Source organism: Leptonotus elevatus, chromosome 15 (genome assembly GCF_054856555.1).
Source record: "Leptonotus elevatus isolate MCC_2025b chromosome 15, RoL_Lele_1.0, whole genome shotgun sequence".
Classification (NCBI taxonomy): Eukaryota; Metazoa; Chordata; class Actinopteri; order Syngnathiformes; family Syngnathidae; genus Leptonotus; species Leptonotus elevatus.
The window spans coordinates 2,392,501-2,412,074 of record NC_141253.1 but is presented as its reverse complement, the minus strand read 5'-3'; the positions used below and the strand labels follow the sequence as shown (position 1 = coordinate 2,412,074).

The 19,574-nt window shown below is 41.5% G+C and overlaps 2 protein-coding genes across 9 annotated transcripts in view; one reads left to right on the top strand and one right to left on the bottom strand.

Moving 5' to 3' along the window:
• Positions 1-13,519, bottom strand: part of fnbp1b (formin binding protein 1b) — a 49,677-nt gene extending 36,158 nt beyond the window's left edge. For 5 of the 8 annotated variants that reach the window (XM_086095994.1, XM_086095997.1, XM_086095998.1 and 2 more), the window contains exon 1: positions 5,164-5,383. In XM_086095994.1, the coding sequence (XP_085952120.1) occupies positions 5,164-5,295 (132 nt within the window). In that variant the 5' untranslated portion in view covers positions 5,296-5,383. Of the gene's footprint in view, positions 1-434; positions 697-5,163; positions 5,384-13,121 lie in introns of those variants that run through there. The other 3 variants (XM_086095995.1, XM_086096001.1, XM_086095996.1) reach the window with 3 other exon arrangements.
• Positions 13,520-15,781: 2,262 nt separating this feature from the next.
• Positions 15,782-19,574, top strand: part of agpat2 (1-acylglycerol-3-phosphate O-acyltransferase 2 (lysophosphatidic acid acyltransferase, beta)) — a 13,349-nt gene continuing 9,556 nt past the window's right edge. Inside the window, exon 1 of the mRNA XM_086096577.1 lies at positions 15,782-16,276. Coding sequence (XP_085952703.1) covers positions 16,086-16,276 — 191 coding nt within the window. The 5' untranslated portion in view covers positions 15,782-16,085. The remainder of the gene's footprint in view (positions 16,277-19,574) is intronic.

The window sequence follows — 19,574 nt, the reverse complement described above, 5'->3', positions numbered from 1 at the left end:
CCGTTTTACTTTACTGTACAGCTGTAGCTTTGTTAAGGGCTACAATGTTGCATGAAAAAGAATGAAATGCCTTCACCACTGATAATCTCAAGAGGGTGGGGGGGACAATAATAGTGCCTTGAGTGAGAGGGGAGTTTCCGGCAGGCATTGTTCGCTAGCTTCAATGGGCAATCAATCGACTCAGTCGGCAGACCGGACGGCTTTTAAAAAGTCCTCATTTGAACAGTGGTACTCAAACTGGGGTCAGCGAGCCATAGCATGGGGGTCCGAAGAAAAATCCCCAATTAGTTGCCATGTTATTTTGTTAGTTATTAATGTTTATGAGAGGGAGCCTTTGAAAAAACCCTCTAAGGGTTCCCTGATTGCGAACCTCTGCATTACAAAATTTGAAAAAATACACTGCAATAATCAACAAACACACATAACTGCATTACCCTTTTTTGCAACGGCAACATCGTATCCCACTTTCCTCCGGGAAAAATCCAAAACTCAGGTTAGTCCGAGACGGCGTCCATCCACAAGACCATATCCAAGTAGCGCTTGGGAGCTGTGCCCGCCGACTCCCACGCGATAATGAGTAATTCCTGATTGTCGGGGAGAGAAACCCGGTAGAAACTCCGCTCTCTGAGTCGATGTGAAATGTGAAGCGGCCCGCGGTGTTAATGCTCCATCAGGCGTAAGGTGCAACGGACAGGATGGCGGAGGAGGACAGTGAGGGAGTGAAGTAGGGGGAGGTAGGAAGGGAAGAGGGATGGGGCGGGACTACACAGGAAAGGGATTACAATTGAGGGGTGAGTGTTAGCCTTGAACCTCAGATCCCGCAGGCCTTCACTGGACCACTGCTTTATGACGTTAAAATCGAAATGATAACATTATAATCCCGCATTTAACTCAAAAATGGAAAAGCAAAACTATCAGATCTTGACTTTGCAGATGACATTGCATTAATTAGCAACAGCATGCAAGAGTTGCAAGAAATGCCTGATATTTTGAAAACAACAGCAGAGAAAATTGGATTAAGAATAAACAATCAAAAGACCAAAAGACTCTTGCTGCCCAATGCGCCGCCGACGCCGGAAGTTCTAAGGTCTAAGGCCATCAAGGCAAGAAGAGCCAAGCCACCAAAAGCTTCAGGGTTCTGCTTTTGTAAAAGAGCTCAATTTGATTCATCATAGTCTCTCTGTCGAGATGTAACGTAGTTCCTCGGCACCAATTACAACGTTTAATATACAGGGCTCGGGGTGAATAGCAAACTGCAAATAGATGGGAAATCACCGTAGCCTGGCACGCACATTTTACTGTGTTTTATGTTACTCGTTTTGACAAGATTTGTTGACTGCATGTGAACCGTTTCAAAATCAGCAATAAAAAAAAATCATACTTCCCTGCTTGTTATTTCAGGACATGGCCACCACTCCCCATAACGTGTTCTCTATTGTGGTAGCCCATGAGGGAAAACAAATAGAAGTGCGCAGCTAAACATTTTTTTATCATTCTGGAAATAGGAAGAGAGTTCAAGCGGGGTGGGGGGGGGGGGGGGGGGGGGGACAAAAGGAGCCCCGAGCTAAATATAAGTACAGAAGGCCCATGTGACATAAAGCAAACAAATACGCGGTTGTTCAAGGATCAGCCTTGCCCACAGCCCTTCCCAACTGGTGACAGGGATTAGAGATCATCTAAATGCACCGCACCACCACCTAATCGCAACTAATGCACGTTATTTAGCCTCCACTCCAGATTAGAGCTGCTGATTACAAGGCTACCCAGGGAATATTGATCTGATCTGACCAGATAACGCAAGATCTCCTCATTTCTACAACTCCCTGTCAACAGAGCAAATGAGTCAATCACATATGATGCAATCAAGCTCGATTGCGGTGCCTTCAGGTGCTTCCGGGGGTTGACGGTATTACTGCAACGTTGCACATTTTAAGGTTATAAATGGTGCACAATCAACTAGCTATGCAATTCATAAATATAAATGGTGCACAATCAACTAGCTATGCAATTCATAAATATAAATGGTGCACAATCAACTAGCTATGCAATTCATAAAAACATACCACATGACTGATAAGAAGCAGATTTACCAGAATCCAAATCGCATATTGAGACACATTTTCCCAAAAAAGACTCGAGGTTTATGCTGAACGGGCAAAATGAGAATTAGCTAATATTCTCACCTCCCCTAAAACAAGTGAACAGTGTGAATTGTTCAAAAACAGGACGCGGTGCACTCACTGGACGACAAGGTTTTCCATAACGCAGCTGCCGCGCAGCAGAATCAAAACGCAGGACAAACCCTCCCAGGTGGTCCACGTGTTTTTACAACCAACACTTTGCCACTCCAATGAACATAGAAGAGGTCGAAGAAAAGAATCAGAAAAATCAATGTCATTTAAGACGCGAGAGTGAGAAAAGAAGCTGCATCATCGATTGCCTAGAAGGTTTTAAAAGGAAAGCCTTGCTAATGAACTCAAAAGAGAAATCAGAAAAAATAAAATTATTCATACTAATACTAGAGTCACCTCAGATTTAAGAGCCAAATTAAAAATGTATTACATTTAAAAAAGAAAACTTATCCCCCAAAAAAATGGCCGTCTTCCTTCAATTTGAGGCATGTTGCAACTTTTTTATGCACGCTATTAGCATGGACCTGTCCACCCAATTTCATGTTAAAACTGATGACCAGGGCTATTTTTTTCCAACATTCCCGGGAGCACCAGAAAGTGAATTTTGGGATTCTTCCTAAACGGCCAAATAGTTGACTTCCTGTTCAGCTTCGACCATGTGTCCTTGAGGCTTTTTGTGTGTGTGTGTGTCCCGTTAACGATTGACCTGTCCACCCATACTCATGTTGATCAGTGAAACTGGTGCCCCCGAGGGCTAACTTTCCAGGGGGCGCTACTGAGTTATTTATTTCTAGCTTGAGGATTTACTTTCTCGTCTGCTTCATGCTTCGCTAACATTGCATCAGTGGCAGACAGGAAACCTGTTTGAGTCAACGCAAAGCAGATGTCCCGCCAGTGACTTTGGGGTTGTGCAGATGTTCTACCGGTGGAGGGTGTGCGCCCTGAGGCCTATTGTTATGAAGACAAAGTACATCACAAGCCCCGATAATCTGTATTAAATACAAAGTTTACCGACAATGCTAAAAAGGCGCTTGCGACAACTTTTCAATGCAATCCAAGACGTAAACAAAGGGACATTTTTTGATGAGGATCATGAAAGGTATTTATTTTTATTATTTAGGCAAGTGCAGACTTAGAGGAATGTGTTTATTATTATTTTTTTTTACAAGTGGACAAAAAGACAGATAGTAGAGGGCTTTGTCGTCCATTTAGGACAAAGGTAGTGCCCAGGTGAACAAAAATTACCGGTAACCTTAACTGTGGGGTGGTGGGGGTTGGGGGGATGTTCCGACTGCGTACAAATTCGGGTAAGATCACTGAAAGACCCACAGTAGATGGATTTACAGAGCCCCAGTTTAAGTTACAGTTACGCCCCTCGACTGGTTATACGACGTCCGCTTGAACTTTTGTTGGCTTGGCTGAAATATCACAGCAACAGTGATCTCGCAGAGTTGCCTTGCCCTTTATGTGCTTGGTGGAGGTCATAAAACGAAACGAGTGTAAAAGAAAACCCTTACTCCCGAATGTGATAATAGACCAATAGCCCGATTGTCCAGATCTCCTCTAATAAAGCAAACAAATTGTGTTGAATGGCTTCAAGTAACTGCTTCTTCAACTAGCGCACACACAGCACGGCACTATGCCGCTTCGATGCAGCGCTTCGCTCTGTATGCCGTGGGCGTACGGCGAGCGTGGACAAATATTTGGCGGACATGCCGAGCCTTCTCTTCCGACACACATTGCGCTTTGTCCGAGGAAGCGGGGTGGAATAATGTTCCCGTAGCCCAGAGTAACCTCATCACGGGTAGCAGGGGCCCGAACAGAAACAGCCACATGTGCCAGACCAAGGAGCTTAACTTAACAAGCTTTTGACGAAATTGTACAAAAAAATGTGAAAAAAAACAAAAAGGCAGGTTCAAGGTACGTGTCACATCAAACAAAAATACCTTGGTAGATTACTCGCTCCTGACAGAAACTACGCAGACAGTCTCGTAACAATCAGTCCAACTAGAGTATGACACGGCTTCCTGTTTCAAGGTATACCTCGGTTTTAAAAACTCGTTCGGCAATTTTGGGTCATGCATCCGAGTAGAGGAAGGATATGCAAAACGAGAATAGAGAATGTCTGAATGTTCTGGTTTCACGTCGAGAATGTAGGACTGTCACTGAACTTGTTCTTTACTTAATCCAAAGAATGACTCGACTATCTTTATTTTTTGGCATAGTAACTTGGGACTTGCTTTAAACTTGGAGGCTAAAACTTTTAGCCTATCTCTGGCTCCTTAATGTACCCATTTATCAATTACCAAAAAGTAACAGCAGACGAGCGGCCACTCGTACAAACCTGATGAAAAATCATAGCAGCTGTTTGCTGACCTCAACCATGCGAGTTGCCATTTGCATTCCCCACGACTATTTATAGCGACGCTGAAACGTAAGACCTCCATCGTATGGTGTACTCCCACAAAAACTTGGGATCCAGGAACCGCAAGCCGTAACTTGAGACCCCAAACCTCCTAAACCAATTATCTGCCGTAACTTTGGGGCAATTAAAAGCAATGATAAATTGTCACGTATCATCAGATAAATCTGACATTTCTAGCACTCTCGCATTCTGTTCTCATGTAGAGTTGTATAGGTGAGAGAGGCATGGTGACCTCAGCAAAATTGGAAGCACATACTGTACCTTGGGTCAAAAGTTTCCAACATGTTGATAAATCACTGCTTTTGCAACATATAAAAGTGCACCATGTCTTTAGCAATGTTCAGCTCCAATGACTCCGTGATTGCTTTTCACCAGACTCCTTTTTTTTATAAATATTGAATTTAATTCCATTGCACTTGTTTACCAAAACTAATTTCCTTTATATTAAACAGGTCATGAATATTTAAGTTCAAATAAATAAATCCCATGACGTGAAAGACATTTAATTGTTGTTGGGATTATGAGGGCATTTTTGATCATTTGAGAACCTCAGTTCTGGGACTTCACCACAAGGGTCTGGCATGGACATCATATGCGCTCACTCACGGTGCTGGTCATCTTCATCTGGAGAAGAACCTGCAGGTACTCTTGATAAGAACTCAGCTTTCGCCCATCGTTCTCGAGTTTCACAGCGGGGCTGTCCAGGAAGATAAAGAACTCGCTTCTTCGGCGCAACATGACTGCAGTATTTATGCTAGCGCAAGTAAAAAAAAAAAAAAAGTGTTTTTAAAAAAAATAATAATAAGAAAGTCTCCAAGGAAGTCAGTCCATCTCTGGTCAGGAACAAAAAGTGTGAGGAGGGACCAAGCAGTAAGAAAATTGAAACGAGCAGTTATTAATCTGATTACGACACCTCCCTGGTAACTGGCCTCATTTATCCAATGAGAAGCTGTTGCGCTGTGGATTAATGCTGCTTGGCCTTCAAGTACACGTTCACCATTGTTGCAGCTGAGCTGTTTTTCGACTCTGTGCAGGACAAAGCTCTTTAATTCTTGTACAACAGATTATACGACTACGAAAATGCGACATATGCTACATTAGGCACAGTAATAAATTCAATAAATTTTACTCCAATTTGGAAATTTGTCACAATTCTTTCCCAAAATGTTTTTAAAAATCCAGATATTACTCAAGTCGTGCTGTTAAGAATTCAACCAACTTTGTCATGAAAAAGTAAGCAAAATTCTAAAGTAAGCAAGTTTTGCTAGACATCAGCGAATCTTGGAAGCAGATTTTGCACTTTTTTGTTTTCTTTTTCTTTCTTTTTTTTTACTATTTTGCAGAACTATGTAATGTGCAAACCCATTGCCACGAAGAACAAGCTAATCTTATTTGACTATAAATAAATAGGGCAGCACGCTCAGGTGACTGAGTTACACTGGCAGTATAACTTCATGAGGTGATTAGAGGCTAGCTATAGCAACAACGCTAAAAGTGCAATGATTACAGATTAGAGGCCGTAAAAAGTCTGTGACAGGAAGGTTTGAGTCATGGGCAAATTACAAAACAGCTTCTCTCTCCTGAGTGGTGATGAGAGCATTGTTACTACTTAGAGGACAAAAACAGGGACTGACACATACATTCCTCAAAAGCAAAGGTCCTCAAATCTGGAATCTGGAATAATAAGAGGTCACCTTGACATACCTTTGGGGGAATTCATTGTAACTTTTGAGATTTATGGTAGTCACATTTGAACAGACACAGCCAATCAATGAGGAGCTTTGTGCGTGGAGCAATTGATTTCCCCCCAAATAGAACCTTTCCATTGTGTAGAATTTAAGATGCACGAAGTTTGGAAGAACTTAAAAAGATGCCACTGGCCAGCCAGATAACAAAACACCCAAAATCCCGACAATACTGTACACTCTATGAGGCATCTTTGTCAATGCAGTCCTACTTGGTTTTAATACTCCATTAACCGCCCTCCCTTCACACTCGAGAGCAGTACAAGCGTTTTAGATCAGATGTGGATCCATTCATTGCCAAATTTATAGCCAGGCAGTACAAAGAAGTGGTCTCCGGGCAGCATCACAGAGCCAGCAGGTGAGTGGTCAAAGAGTTTTACGAGGGTTTGAGTGTGGGGGTTGGTTGCAAGAAAAGTCTGACTCGTCGTAATAAACAAACTAGATCGAGTTTCCGGGATCTGAAACTCTTTTGAATGTCAAATGAGCGGCAGGGTTGATAACATTATGACTCTTAGGGAGTCCAAGCTTGAACAATACTTAACAACTGTGTCAGTACCAAGAGACAATGGTCTTGAATGACAAACATCTGTCCGCCTCGGAGTGAAACTAATGATGAGTAAATCTACCATGTTTCAGGCAAAACGCTCTCCCATCTCGCATTCAAATTAAGTGTTGTTCCGATACCGTTTTTTTGGCCCCCGATTCCGATACCCAGCTTTGCCGTATCGGCCGATGCCGATACCATGCCGATACTAAGTTGTTGTTTTTCTCAACATGAAAAAAACATGCCATTGGTTCAGAGCATTTAAGGGCCAATAGGATATCTTAACTCGGCATGCAGTGAACATGTCGCACATCAGTGAATGTCTATTAGCGTCAGAATTAATGGTATCGGCATGTTACCTGTTAGTACTCACCGATACCACCGTTTTAATGCAGTATCCGGGCCTCTGCCGATACCAGTATCGGTATTGGAACAACATTAATTCAAATCAACGCCTTTCCAATGATAAACTCACCTTAAGTTGCTGCTGTTTGAGGAGACTTTCAGCCATGTTGCCCGATCAACGACGAGACAGTCGGGACTAGACTCTATTCAAAGCGTCAAGTGTGCTACCAAAAAGAGTTCCTCACTAACTCCCAGTTCTTTGGAGAAGTGACATTTTCAAGGTGAGCCAAAGTAGAAAGGTGAACTGTCAAAACCAAACTATGGTTAAGTTCAACTTCTTTTTTTCCACTTGGGTGAGAATGAGATGGGTAAGAGGAACTTTTGAGTTTAAGCCATCGAACCATTTATCAAATGTATCTGTAATGTCCTTCAGTCACGTTTATGCCAGGCGGTAGAGGTCCATTCATCATGGTACACATGTCATGCTTGTAATAGTTGAACCTGTAACAAATTTTGGAGGATTAATGGTAGAGATTTTTACTTTCGCAAATTTTGGAGCATTTACGGCAGTGTTACTCAAAGTGCAATTTTTGAGGCCTCTATGATAGCACAAGACTTAATTGACCCTGTGCAATTGTTTGATTCACAGTAGTCATATTTTAATCTTTAATCAAGATTCATAGTCATCTTATTTGAATGTGCAAAACCTTATGAGGGCTTTACAATAGTATAATTTGAACATGCTTAATTTAACTTACCTACTACGTATTTTACGGAAGAATTACGGTACTTACATTATGACCTTGGCTTCAAAGACAATTTGCTTTAATAGCGGACATGTTACCTTTTTAAGTTTTAAGCATAACGGATCAGTTAGACCTAAAACAGAAGCCAATTCAGCCAATGCCACCCAAGCGGCAGAGTTAAGTTTGTTTGGATTGGTAAATCCTTACTGCATGTCGAGCTACATCCTAAACAAGCGCACTTTAGCGTACCCGCTGCATACGGATTAGTGGGACTGTTCAGGTTTTATGTATTTGGTCATGTTTATGGTATTATAGAAATAGAATCCTTTCCAAACCAAATTGAACCGTACCACTTTGTGACTAAGTATTTTTGCAGCTAGACATTCTACAAATGTGACATCACAGTAGACGTTTCTAGTGGCTCTGGATTTGGAATTAAGATTTTTGGCAGCTGGACTCCAGTGGAAACATTCCTTTTTTTCTTTATACAGAATCTTTCTGGTGAATTCACAAGACCGGGGGCCTGTGATGGTCATAATTTCAGGGCAGCCGTTGCTCCTCTTTGTCTGCCTTTATGAGCACAGTGAATACCATCATCAGTGATGAGTCGCTGCACCAAAGGCATTCAACAATTTCAGGTCCATCGACTAACTGTAGCGTCCGTTTAGGTTCTCAAGTCATCTAGGCTGGTGCCAGTCCGCGGGGCCATTTGGTACTGGCCCGAACAGAAAGACTGAACAAAAAATATTTCATTGACAATGAGAGTCTCTAAAAGTTTTATTTGGAAGATTAGGTTCAGCCGCATGCAAGTGAAATGTTCATCTCGGTCAAAATAGCGATAGTACAAGACTCGTAATTTGTATTGTTCCCAGACAACAAGACAATTGTTCCCACCGTCTGCAGGCCAATCAAAAGTTGATACAGTGCACATTTTCTGGCATTTCCAATAGAAAAGTACAATTATAACCTTTTTTTGTTGCAAGTACCAGTTCTCGTTGTACGAATATTGTATCCACTCTCTCCAACTTCCTGTTGAAACGGCATCACGCAACCGCAAAGCCTCTACATTGCTTCATAAGCGTACTTGCGGGAAGTTGAGAAATCCTGCTTGACAGTGACATCACTTCCTGACAGGTTTGTCCTGATCACATGGCGGTGGCTTAGCCTATCAAGTTGCTTTACCATCTTGTCAAGGAATGCATAAAATCCACGCTGTGTGTCGGAAATAAAATCAGTGGTCTTACTTACTTCTTTAACCTTTATTTGTCCAGGTAAGTCAATTGAGAACTAATTCTCATTTGCAATGCCAATCTGTCCTTGTGCGATATTCAAATTGGCTTGATGATGCAAAACATTTAAGTGTGATGAATATGAACTCAAGAGGGGGCGGGGCAAATCTTTTTTTTTTTCACGCCACTGTGTTTTGCATATTATGTTACATATCATTACTTGCATGGATGACAAGCTCGTTACTCAATTGCATTTGCACACCACAACATCCTGCCCACGCGCTGCAGGAAGCTGCGGTCGCTTGTCATTACATTTCTGTGTTGCCGTTTGTTCCGAGTGTAAGCGGACAAGATAACAAACAAACACTGACTGTCTCCAGTGGCAACCACCTGTGGAGTATCGATGTGCCCTATTTAGAATCACCACGACAAGTGTCTGGATTACACGCAGTCAAGACGCAACAGCATCTGGCTGTAATACAATTCGGTCTGCACAAGAAGCCCAGCGCAGTGCTCGGTTCTTGGAAATGTTTTCCAGATTCCGGGCCCCGTGTGGAAGCCTGTAAAGTAGCCCGAAGGCTTTTGTTGCACGAATGTAAAGAAAAATATACTGACATCACAGGGACAAGGCAAAGAATGCAGTGCTTTACTCTCCGAACTTTGCACCAGGTGAATTACTGGCAAGTGAAGGGAGTCTCTCCTTACCCTCCCGTCCCCCCAGAAAGAAAAATACCCAGACTTAACTATGTCCAGGCCTCTTTCTGCTCCGTGGGAGGGAACAAAAGATTGGATTTTCTATTTGGCTTATGCTGGGTAGATACTGTACAGCTTTAATTTGAGCATCCTTTCTTATTCTAATAGGGTTGTTGTGGGGCATTTGAAAGGTTATTTCACATAAGTCATTTTATAATTTACAGTTACAATATCAAAACATAATGTTAATGTGCTTGCTAAATGTTGTGGGGGGGGGGGTGTATTTGTGTAGATTTTCCAAAATCCAGGTCATTTTATTTATTTATTGTACTTGTTTTTAGAGATAATGGATAATGGTCCTGACTCCTGACTTTGGATTTTTCCTCTTCTTTAAAACTATACTTAGGTGTGAACACGAGTGCAAATGCTTAATTGTCCATTTGTGCCCTGCGGCTGTACAGTACCGTCAACCGGGATAGGCCCCACCCAGCTTACCTGCGACTCAAATGACTGCACAGGTTATAGAAAACGATGGATGAAATACAAAAAAAAATTGTCATGGTTTACTACTAAGCCACTTAAAAATAATAAAATTGAAAAAGTAGTTTCTTCAGGTTTTTTTCCCCAAGTTAGCATACGCTCAATGTAGCAGTGCTTTGATCAAGCCGTTCTGATTTATGCATTTTCAAACTAAACCCAAAGAAAAGACGTTTTTATGACGCAGTTTCTTGATCACGGGGTTGAAGAGGGGGGGCTCGACAAATACAGCAGAGAGTTCCCGCTGGCTCACAAGACATCTCCGTGTAGCGACTTGAAAGCATGCGCACTCACACATACCACCGACTGTCACCATGTGCAATGAATCCTGCAATGACAAGCCGCCAACCTTTTCCAACAACAACCGCAGCCAGTAACACTCGATGACGGGAATGCCGCAATCCTTGCCACCTTTTTATTATCGTAAAAATAGCTTTGACACATCTTCGTTGTTGACAAGCTTGAGACCCCAATGTCTGACTAAGCGTCCGAAGAGAGGACAAAAAGAAGCTAATGAATGGCTTCAAGTGTGACACAACAAGACGGGAATGTATTGTGAGGGCATTTCTATACATTCGCTGCATTTAATGTGCACCTGCAGAAACCCTGACACCACCTGGAGTGCTACGGAGGCGTGTCAACACTTGACAATTAATTGCAAGTGTATGACAACAGTGTATGGCGGTCACAAACACAAGTGTAAGGTGGAACAGGCAGCTAGCTTGTGAGTGAGTAGCCGCCATATTGTTGTTAGGGAAAACATCGGCGATATGACCATATAATAAAAGTAGATTCTTTCACACATACTGTATATAATTTTCATCCATTTTATCCGCCTAAGCTCTTCGCGAATTAGCTAAAATCTGCAAAAAAAAGCTTTATAACTGTCAGCAAGCCACTACTTTGTCTAACAGAAACTCCTCAACTCACAACGACATAGTTTAGTGCCAAGCCACCAGATGGTGGCAAAACTTTTGCCTAAAGAAAGAGTCAGTCACTTAAATCACAATTTTTTGGACTTGAATTACAAAAGACGCCACTTGACTTTGACTTGGTAAGTTGGTATGAGACTTGACTTGACCTGGCTTAAGAACACACATAGTGTGCCAAGTTTTCGTTGCCAGGAAACGTGTTTTATGGAGTGCATGCAAAGCTGGCAAGCCACCAGTATGTTATGGTCTTACATTATCATACAATGAACATCCACATTAGTGTAAAAAGTTGAAATATTTTTGGTTTAGAATTGTATTTTACATGTTATTTACATGTCTAATATGTATGACAGCAAGCAGTACTTTTTGTTTTAAGCCAGTTTAAAAACTTTGTAAAAAAAAAAAAAAAAACTGCTTCCAAAGTCCTTGATTGAAGTAGTAGTTTTTAATGTTTTGATGGTATGATGTCATTTTCTTTCATGTTTGTAAATGTATAATGAATGCTGCGCTGAAGTTTAATTGAAAGAAAATCGTCAGTCCAAATCACAGTATCTGGCAGAAATATCTTAATTATATATTTTCCTAAAATTGTTCAGCCCTAAATGAAATTATTCTGCAATACTCCAATTTGAGGATATTTTTATTTCACCTTATCTTGTATGTGTATTATTACACAAAAACGTTTTCCGAAAAGGCAGCAACAACAAAAACTCAATTTCTCCTAAACTCATCATCATCCAATGAATTTTTGGTGCACTTTACTCTGGTTTAAGTGGCCATCCTAACCAGATTCAGCATTTTGACAAGACTCTCGTGGTTGGCACATCTTGTCATGTTGCGTTCAATGTTTTTTTTCATCAGTGGTGGAAGAGGCAGGCCATTGTTTGTCAAGAATAGGTCCTGTCTCAAGAAACTTGCCATGGATAGTGTAATTGTACCAAACATTTGGCGTTAGTACAGAACTGCAGTCATGGAACTAACATGACAGAATTTTTTTTTTTTGCCAGGGGCCGATTTTGCTACTGTGTTTCGCTTATCAATTGGCAATCAATGAACAAGGAACAATAAATACGATTCAATAAGCTGCAATACCTTAGCTGCCAAATGGTAAACGTTTCATGTCTACCTAAATGATACCTGAAGCTAAATAGCAGTTCAGATGATGGATGGAAGGATGGAAAATAATGTACAGTGCTTTTTAGCATAGCTTTTATGTTGTGAGCAAGTATAACTTATGACGTAATGCACTTAACGACTCGACTACATTTATAGGGGACTGCACGTGCCACATTAACTTGGAACGTGCTTGAACCTTGATGGTTGAAACTTGCCACTTGCATTTATCATTTGCAGATATGTGTCTAACTGCCACTTCCGCTCTATTATTCTGTTTGGCAATGCAGTGATTCAAATCGACACGTGCTGTGTCAACCACGAAGATGCACCTGTTTATCGAAGAGATACAACGGTTGTTGTTGTTATTCAGTGAGGGGGTGTGTATGCAGCACAAAACGTGTTCGACCAAAATGGACGCCCAGCAACAATGAAGGCGATTTAATGAAGGATGACGACATCAAAAATATAAAGGAATGACGATAAAAAGACTATCAAAGACCGCTAGCTATGCTAAAACCAATTAGCTTGGATGCCTTTTATTGGAGGCTTGCCAAGGCTAATGATGCAGGTTAACCGTCGTTTTTACGTATCTTATCACGTTCAAAACGAACACTTAGGCGGAAAAAAAATGACCTTGTTAATCATAATTGTGTAGTAATAATAATAGCGATACTTACCCATAGCTCTGAGCCCCAGCTCATGGTTTCGGGACGGTGTCCTCAGAATTAATCCACGACGCGGCTGCTTGTTGTTATTGTTATGACGATAATTAATTACTGGGAAGAATCCGCAACAACAACAAAAAGAGGCCTCTTTTGTTGCCGTTTTGGTCAACGTCTCATCTTGAGCTTGCGGATGCAACCTCGATCAATGCAGCGTTCGCGCGCGCTCCCGCCTGGACTCAACGACAGCTGCTCTGGTAGTGCGCGTGCACGATGGAGAGCGGCAGGCGGTGGGGTCCCGCACAGTGGGCTTCGGTAGTTGTCCTTTTTTTTTTAGCAAATAATGCAAGTGTAAAGTCTCCTCGCGGATGTTTTTGCGTGAAGTGACGCTTGAAAGGAAAGCGGTAGGGACGGCGGGGGTTAGTGTGGGGGGGCTGCAGTGGGAGGAGGAGGAGGAGGAGGAAAAGGAGACCATTCCCGCCCCCCCAAGGGTACACCCACCAACCAAGGCAGATGTTTCATTGATTGACATCCCCCCCCCCCCTCCCCAGTAGGTTTCGCAACTACTTCCCCCATTCCCTTCTTTTTATGGTCTCATTCTCTTCCGTAAAACATTTGACTGATATGCACTGAATTGTGTGCTTATGGTAGATGTAGAAAATGTCTACACACCCCCTATTCAAATTTTTTTTTTAAATAAATCATTCAAATCTTTCCCCACTATTGTTATATATTCTATAACCTGAAGTACAACTAGTTAAAAACTATATTTTCAAAATAAGTAATAACAGAAACAATGTGGTTGCACAAGTGTGCACACCCTCTTATAACTGGTGATGTCCTCAGAATAACATGACTTTTAATGTGACTGGTTAAACAGGAGTAAGTCCAAACCAGCCACCATTCCATGTACCTCAGCTGTTTTAGTAGGCTTTTCCTGGCATTTTTATATATTAATAGAAAATGAAACCTGCTTTTAAGTTTGAAATCTAGATTGTCTTTGATATTTGCAAACAGTACTTTACATATTACTAGTCAATGAGGATTTCACTTACCTTCATTGTTGGATGTTCTACTCCTTGAGCGATCAAAACTGTTGGGGGGGGTTCCCAAGGAAAGACTACCTCAAAAGTTGGTTGGAAGACAACCAGTCTCTTGTTTACCAAAATGTTTAAGTTCATTAAAAATTCAAACACTGTCTTTGAAGTATTTCAAAGAACACAAAAGTTAGGTTTTGTGACTGCCTTGTATTCGACGTTTGCAAGAGTTACCTGAATACTATTGTCATTGATGTGTACAAAAACGAGCCCAATATTTTCTAGGAATGAATTGTCAAAGCACATTCAACCACTATGCGATAGACATCCGAGTTCAACTCAGCAAATCCGTATTGTTAAAACAACACCACCACCCAGTGGCAGGATATGAAGAACCGCCACTGGTGGTGCCATGGACCACCGCAAGCTATGTGCTTAAAACAAACAAACTAAATAAATAAATAACTAGTAAGACACATCCGGTTTAAGAAGATATTGTGAAGAAACATTTGAAATGTTTGTGTTTATGTTCAAGGACGATGTAGAACTATAGTTAAAAAATATGTACATTAAATTTGTCGGCAAACTCAATTGTTTTGAATTTAGCAAATTGGTGGCTATGCAACCAGCATGTTGTCGGTGTGCCATGCTCACAGTCACTCGAGCATCTGATCAGGACCAAGGATCCAAACGATCCCTCCTAATCTTTCAAATCGTGTCAAGTGGAGTTGAAAAAAACAGACAGCCTCAGATTATATGGCCAAGGATTGGATTAGTACAGCTAATCCCATTATGTACATGCTAGTCTCATTTCTAGGGAAGTGAATGTACATTAGCCAATTAAAGCAAACTAACCTTTTTTTCTTTTCTTTTTTAAAATGTAATACTAAGTAATTCACTTATTATGATCAACAATAAAGTAATACATGAGAACGACTATAGGTACAAATAAGAGGATGGTAAATCTAGTGATCAATAGAAATTTGTGATATTTTAACAAGCATATCAATAATTTTGAATTATAATTTTATATTGAATAGATTACAAAAATGAAAGAAAATTAAGTAAGTAGCATCACTTTATTATTAAAGTGAGATAAATTCAGCCATTAAGGGGGGAAGATACATTGTGTGTAATATTTCATTTTTCTTTCCATTTTTGTGCAATATTTTTCATATTAGTTTATATTTTCCAATTTTGCAATCCACCATAATATTGTTGTTGTTGGAGGAGTAGTAGTAGTAGTAGGTTAGTGCATTTTCCCCAAAAATATTTTGCCTCGATTCTTTTTATATAGATTTATTTATGTATTGGTGAACGTACAGCGTATGGACGCTCCCTTACGTGGATCTTAATTGTTTAAACAAAGCTAGGTAATTTAAAAAAAAATGAGATCAATTCAACTATAAAATTATAACATTTGGGGTTGAAAGCCAAAAATTATTTTGTTCACAAAATACAATATTTCTTTAGACTTGATGCAATTTTTTTAATAGTTTTTTTTTGTACACTCACACACATATATGGTCTCCCAGGCGGGGGAAGCGAACTCACGCCAACCTGCACCGATGGCAAGTGACGGTAACCACTCTCCCACCATGCTGATTTAATTAGCATGGAGAGCTAACGGTGCTGATGACGTCACATACAGTGGTCCAGCAGTAACCGTCCCGGAAATTGAGGGAGAGGAGAAAAAAAAAAACAGCGAATGAGGAAGACTGTGTGGTGGACTCCACCTCGCAACAGATGAATAACGATACATGGTCGTCACAAGAATCGAGAGGAAGAGAAACTACCAACTACCGTGTTATGTTTGACCGGCTCGCGGCACCTTTCAATCGCCGAGCAGCGTGAGAGGAGCCCCGGCCAGCAAGGCAGCCCGACCGAGCGAGCGAGCGAGCGAGCGAGCAAGCGAGCCTCTCCGCTTTCCTCTTCCCCCGTTATGGATGTTCTCCTGTGGATGGCCCCGCTGGTGGTGCCGGTCCTGGTGCTGCTGCTGCTGTGGAGCAGCGGTCACGCGTTGGTGTTTTATTTCAAAAAGTGCTTCTACGTGGCCTGGATGATGGTGCTGGCGCTGTTGGCGATCCCGCTGTGTGTGCTCAAAAGCGGCGGCAGGGACGTGGAGAACATGAGGTGAGGAGTTGTGACTTGTGCTGGGTGCTGTGACAGCTCGATCGGCTCCCCCGTTAGCTCGCGAGGCTAACAGGCTAGCTGTGGTCACACGACTAAGAAGCCCCCACTTTGAATGTCAACAAACTGTTTCGCTCCCCTGTTCGTTCGAACTCTTTTTGAAGCTTTAAATGAAAACGAGGCTAACGTTAGCTGCTGGTATAATGTTGTCCGCTAACAACATCAACAAGGTAAAATTCTGGAATGTTCTCGTGTGTCTGTGGGAAACAATGCTACAGCTACAAAACTGTAAACAGTCTTTATTACAATTTTAGGTGCTTAATCTTGACGTTTATGTTTTCTAAAATGATGTCGTGGTGGTGAATGTGTTGTGTGTGTATACATGCTCATGTATATATTAATATATGATAATATAATAATGTAACTATATTATTAATAATAGTTTGTTATTAAAGCTCGTTTCATACGGTTTTAACGCATAAGTGTCATACCTGGATTTGTCATCTTTTCGCACAGAGCACAGCAAATCCTGCTTTCAACACAACTCAATATTCATACAGTTGCTTTAAACAGCATTTCAACACAACAGTATATCTTGCGCTATTCTCGTTTTTGCAGAACCGAGAGATGCCCTGGCGTGTTGTTCATGCAATTGCTCTCAACGCAAAAGGGCAGCTTTGGTGTAAAGCACCTTTCACAGTTTCTGCCAACGTTTTGCAACAGTATAGCTGGGATTTATCAGACTTTCACACAGAAAATGGCAATTGCGCTGATACAATTGTTGTCAACACGACATGAGTGTTGGGTAAGCAACGTCACACCCAGGTCCTAACATTCTGTGACTTCTTTTCACGCAGAACCTAAAGAAAAAGCCACATCTGCGTGTTCACGTAATTGCTCCTAGTATCTGTGCCTTTTATGTGTATATCATTTTAAAAGGCAGGTCCTGACCCGGTGAGTGATGTGGGTGTCAGTGCATGACCATGCAGAGTTTGGCTGGCTGTTAACTGGCTAACTAGCTGTTTGTTTTTTTATCGTTTGTTGTGTATCCTTCACCACTCGCTGCAAAGTCACACACAACGCCCTGTACAGGTCGGTCGCCACCCGGAGATAGTGTTTCCGTGTTTAAAACTGTTAATAGCAATAGTGCTAGCAGTAGCTAAAGTATTTAGCACGGCCACCGGTTCGAGGGGCTCTTAAAAAAAAAGGGGGGGGGGGAAGGCGCTCCGGGAGAAAGAGTGGCTCACCTGTACTACACGGCAGTTCTGTCTTTTTTTCGATCCGCTTAAATGTTGTACACCAAGCGACGCTCCTTTCCTCCGGTGTGCGCAATGACCCCGGGAGCTGCTGCGACCGACCGGTGCAAACGGTAAAAAGCCAGCGAGAAGAAAAGGCGGACTCTCACCCCCGCGTTCGCTGTTTAATTGAAACAGACCACAACATCCTATTTCGGCCATATTCTTTTCGGCTTTAATTTTATTTCGGCTGAATGCCAATGTTCGGTGGCCGAATATTCGGTGCGTCACTAGTATTCGAAGCCATGTCTCTGGAAGACTTTTTTGGGTCTTTAATACAGTATGTTGTATTTCCTAATTTAGTTTAGTTGTTTTTGTATTGTTTTAATCCAACGTGTTTGAGTCTTTTATATATTGTATATTTTTCATTCAAGGTTTTGGTATTTCCTAATATTTTGCATTGTTTTCTAATGCATTTCGACTGTTGTCTAAATAGTATATATTTCTCTAATAAGTTAATTTTGTTATTAATTTTATTTTTTCTAACTTTATCTTTATCATTTTTACTGGCACTAAGCAACTTTGATGAGGATGATAGGAACACTGCCACACACAAAACTACAAATGTGCTGACTGCTTTATTGCATACGTCAAAAGCTACCCCGGATTAAAGGACAGTCAAGGATTGAGCTAAAAAAATGACACAATGCGCTTGTCCTCATAGGAAATGTGGTCTCCCTTCAGACATAACAATACCGCTTTTGTCCATATGGCGTCGTAATAATCAACGTAAATTCAAAGTTCCTTAGTGTTGCTTTAACTTATTAATTATAGCCTTTTTTTTAAAAGTTTTTTGTGGGAAAACACTCAAATTCAAGAAGTCAGTTGTTTTGTTTCAACCTTTGCAGATTACCGATGTCATTGTGACAGTAAGTTAACAATGACTTAGGCAATTCTGCTGTCAATATTTTGAAAGATTTGAAATCTACTTTGGTGGGTGGACTCCGGCGGGAGGGACTTGAAGGGGGGTTGGACGGGAGGTGGGTCTCAGTCTTGTTACTACGTCTCCGCTCGCCTCACGATCCCCAAGTGAGTGACGGCGAACTAACGTTACATGCGGTATATCCTGTCGCGACTTGTTTTTTTTTTCTTTTTAAATATATTTTTAATAGATTTTCTGGAAAACTTCTTGGGTGGTGACCAATTTACTTGGGTGTCCCGCCCAAGTATTAACATGGTATGGGAAACACTGGACTGTGCGCGAACACTTGTTCTGGACGATGACCTGTGGAGCTCCCTTATTTACTTCAGGAAACGACTGATGCTTATGACTCAGCCAGACAGAACAGAGCAGGGCAAACGACACCTGTCATGTTTGCCGCGCAGGATTTGGTGACCGCGGTGCGAGGGTGCATTGCTGCATTGCTTTAATTACCTCCGAGAACCAGATGGCCCCCGCTGATTAGCGGTAGCTAGCGCGTACGAGTTGGTCAGCTGACCGTACAGTGGAGATGTCTCGATCATTTGCTGCTTGAAGATGTAGCAACCGTTCCACACTCAAAAGCCCGCATGGGATTAAGAGGTGTGATTGTTTTTGGCTGTTATAACATCGTTTTGCGAATAGAATTGACTGACTTTGTGGCTAATACGCCAAAGTCGTTTATGTTTACTCGCAGATTATTCTCCTGTTTACGTTCTTGCAACTAATAAGAAAAGAGAGCCATGTCCGGTGGTTTGCTGTGAGGCGTGAGGTTAAAGAGCCAACATAATTTCTGATATTTTGTTGGCAGGAGTGCCACAAAGATCCCTTCTCGGACCACCATTGTTTACTAACGTCCCTTCCTGGTGTCCATTAATTAGTTGGCTAATTAGTTTTTTTTTTTTGTCCTATTAATATCAGGCTTGTCAATAAGAAAGCTAACCTTAAGAGTCGAAACGATTTTGTTTTGTTTCGGTTCTACATTGCGATGTTTACCTTGTGAGTTTAAATGACCAAGGAACAGCCTTGAACACGAGAGCCCTCACTGCTGAGTCTTTTGTTGTTATGGCCGGTCATAAAATAAAAT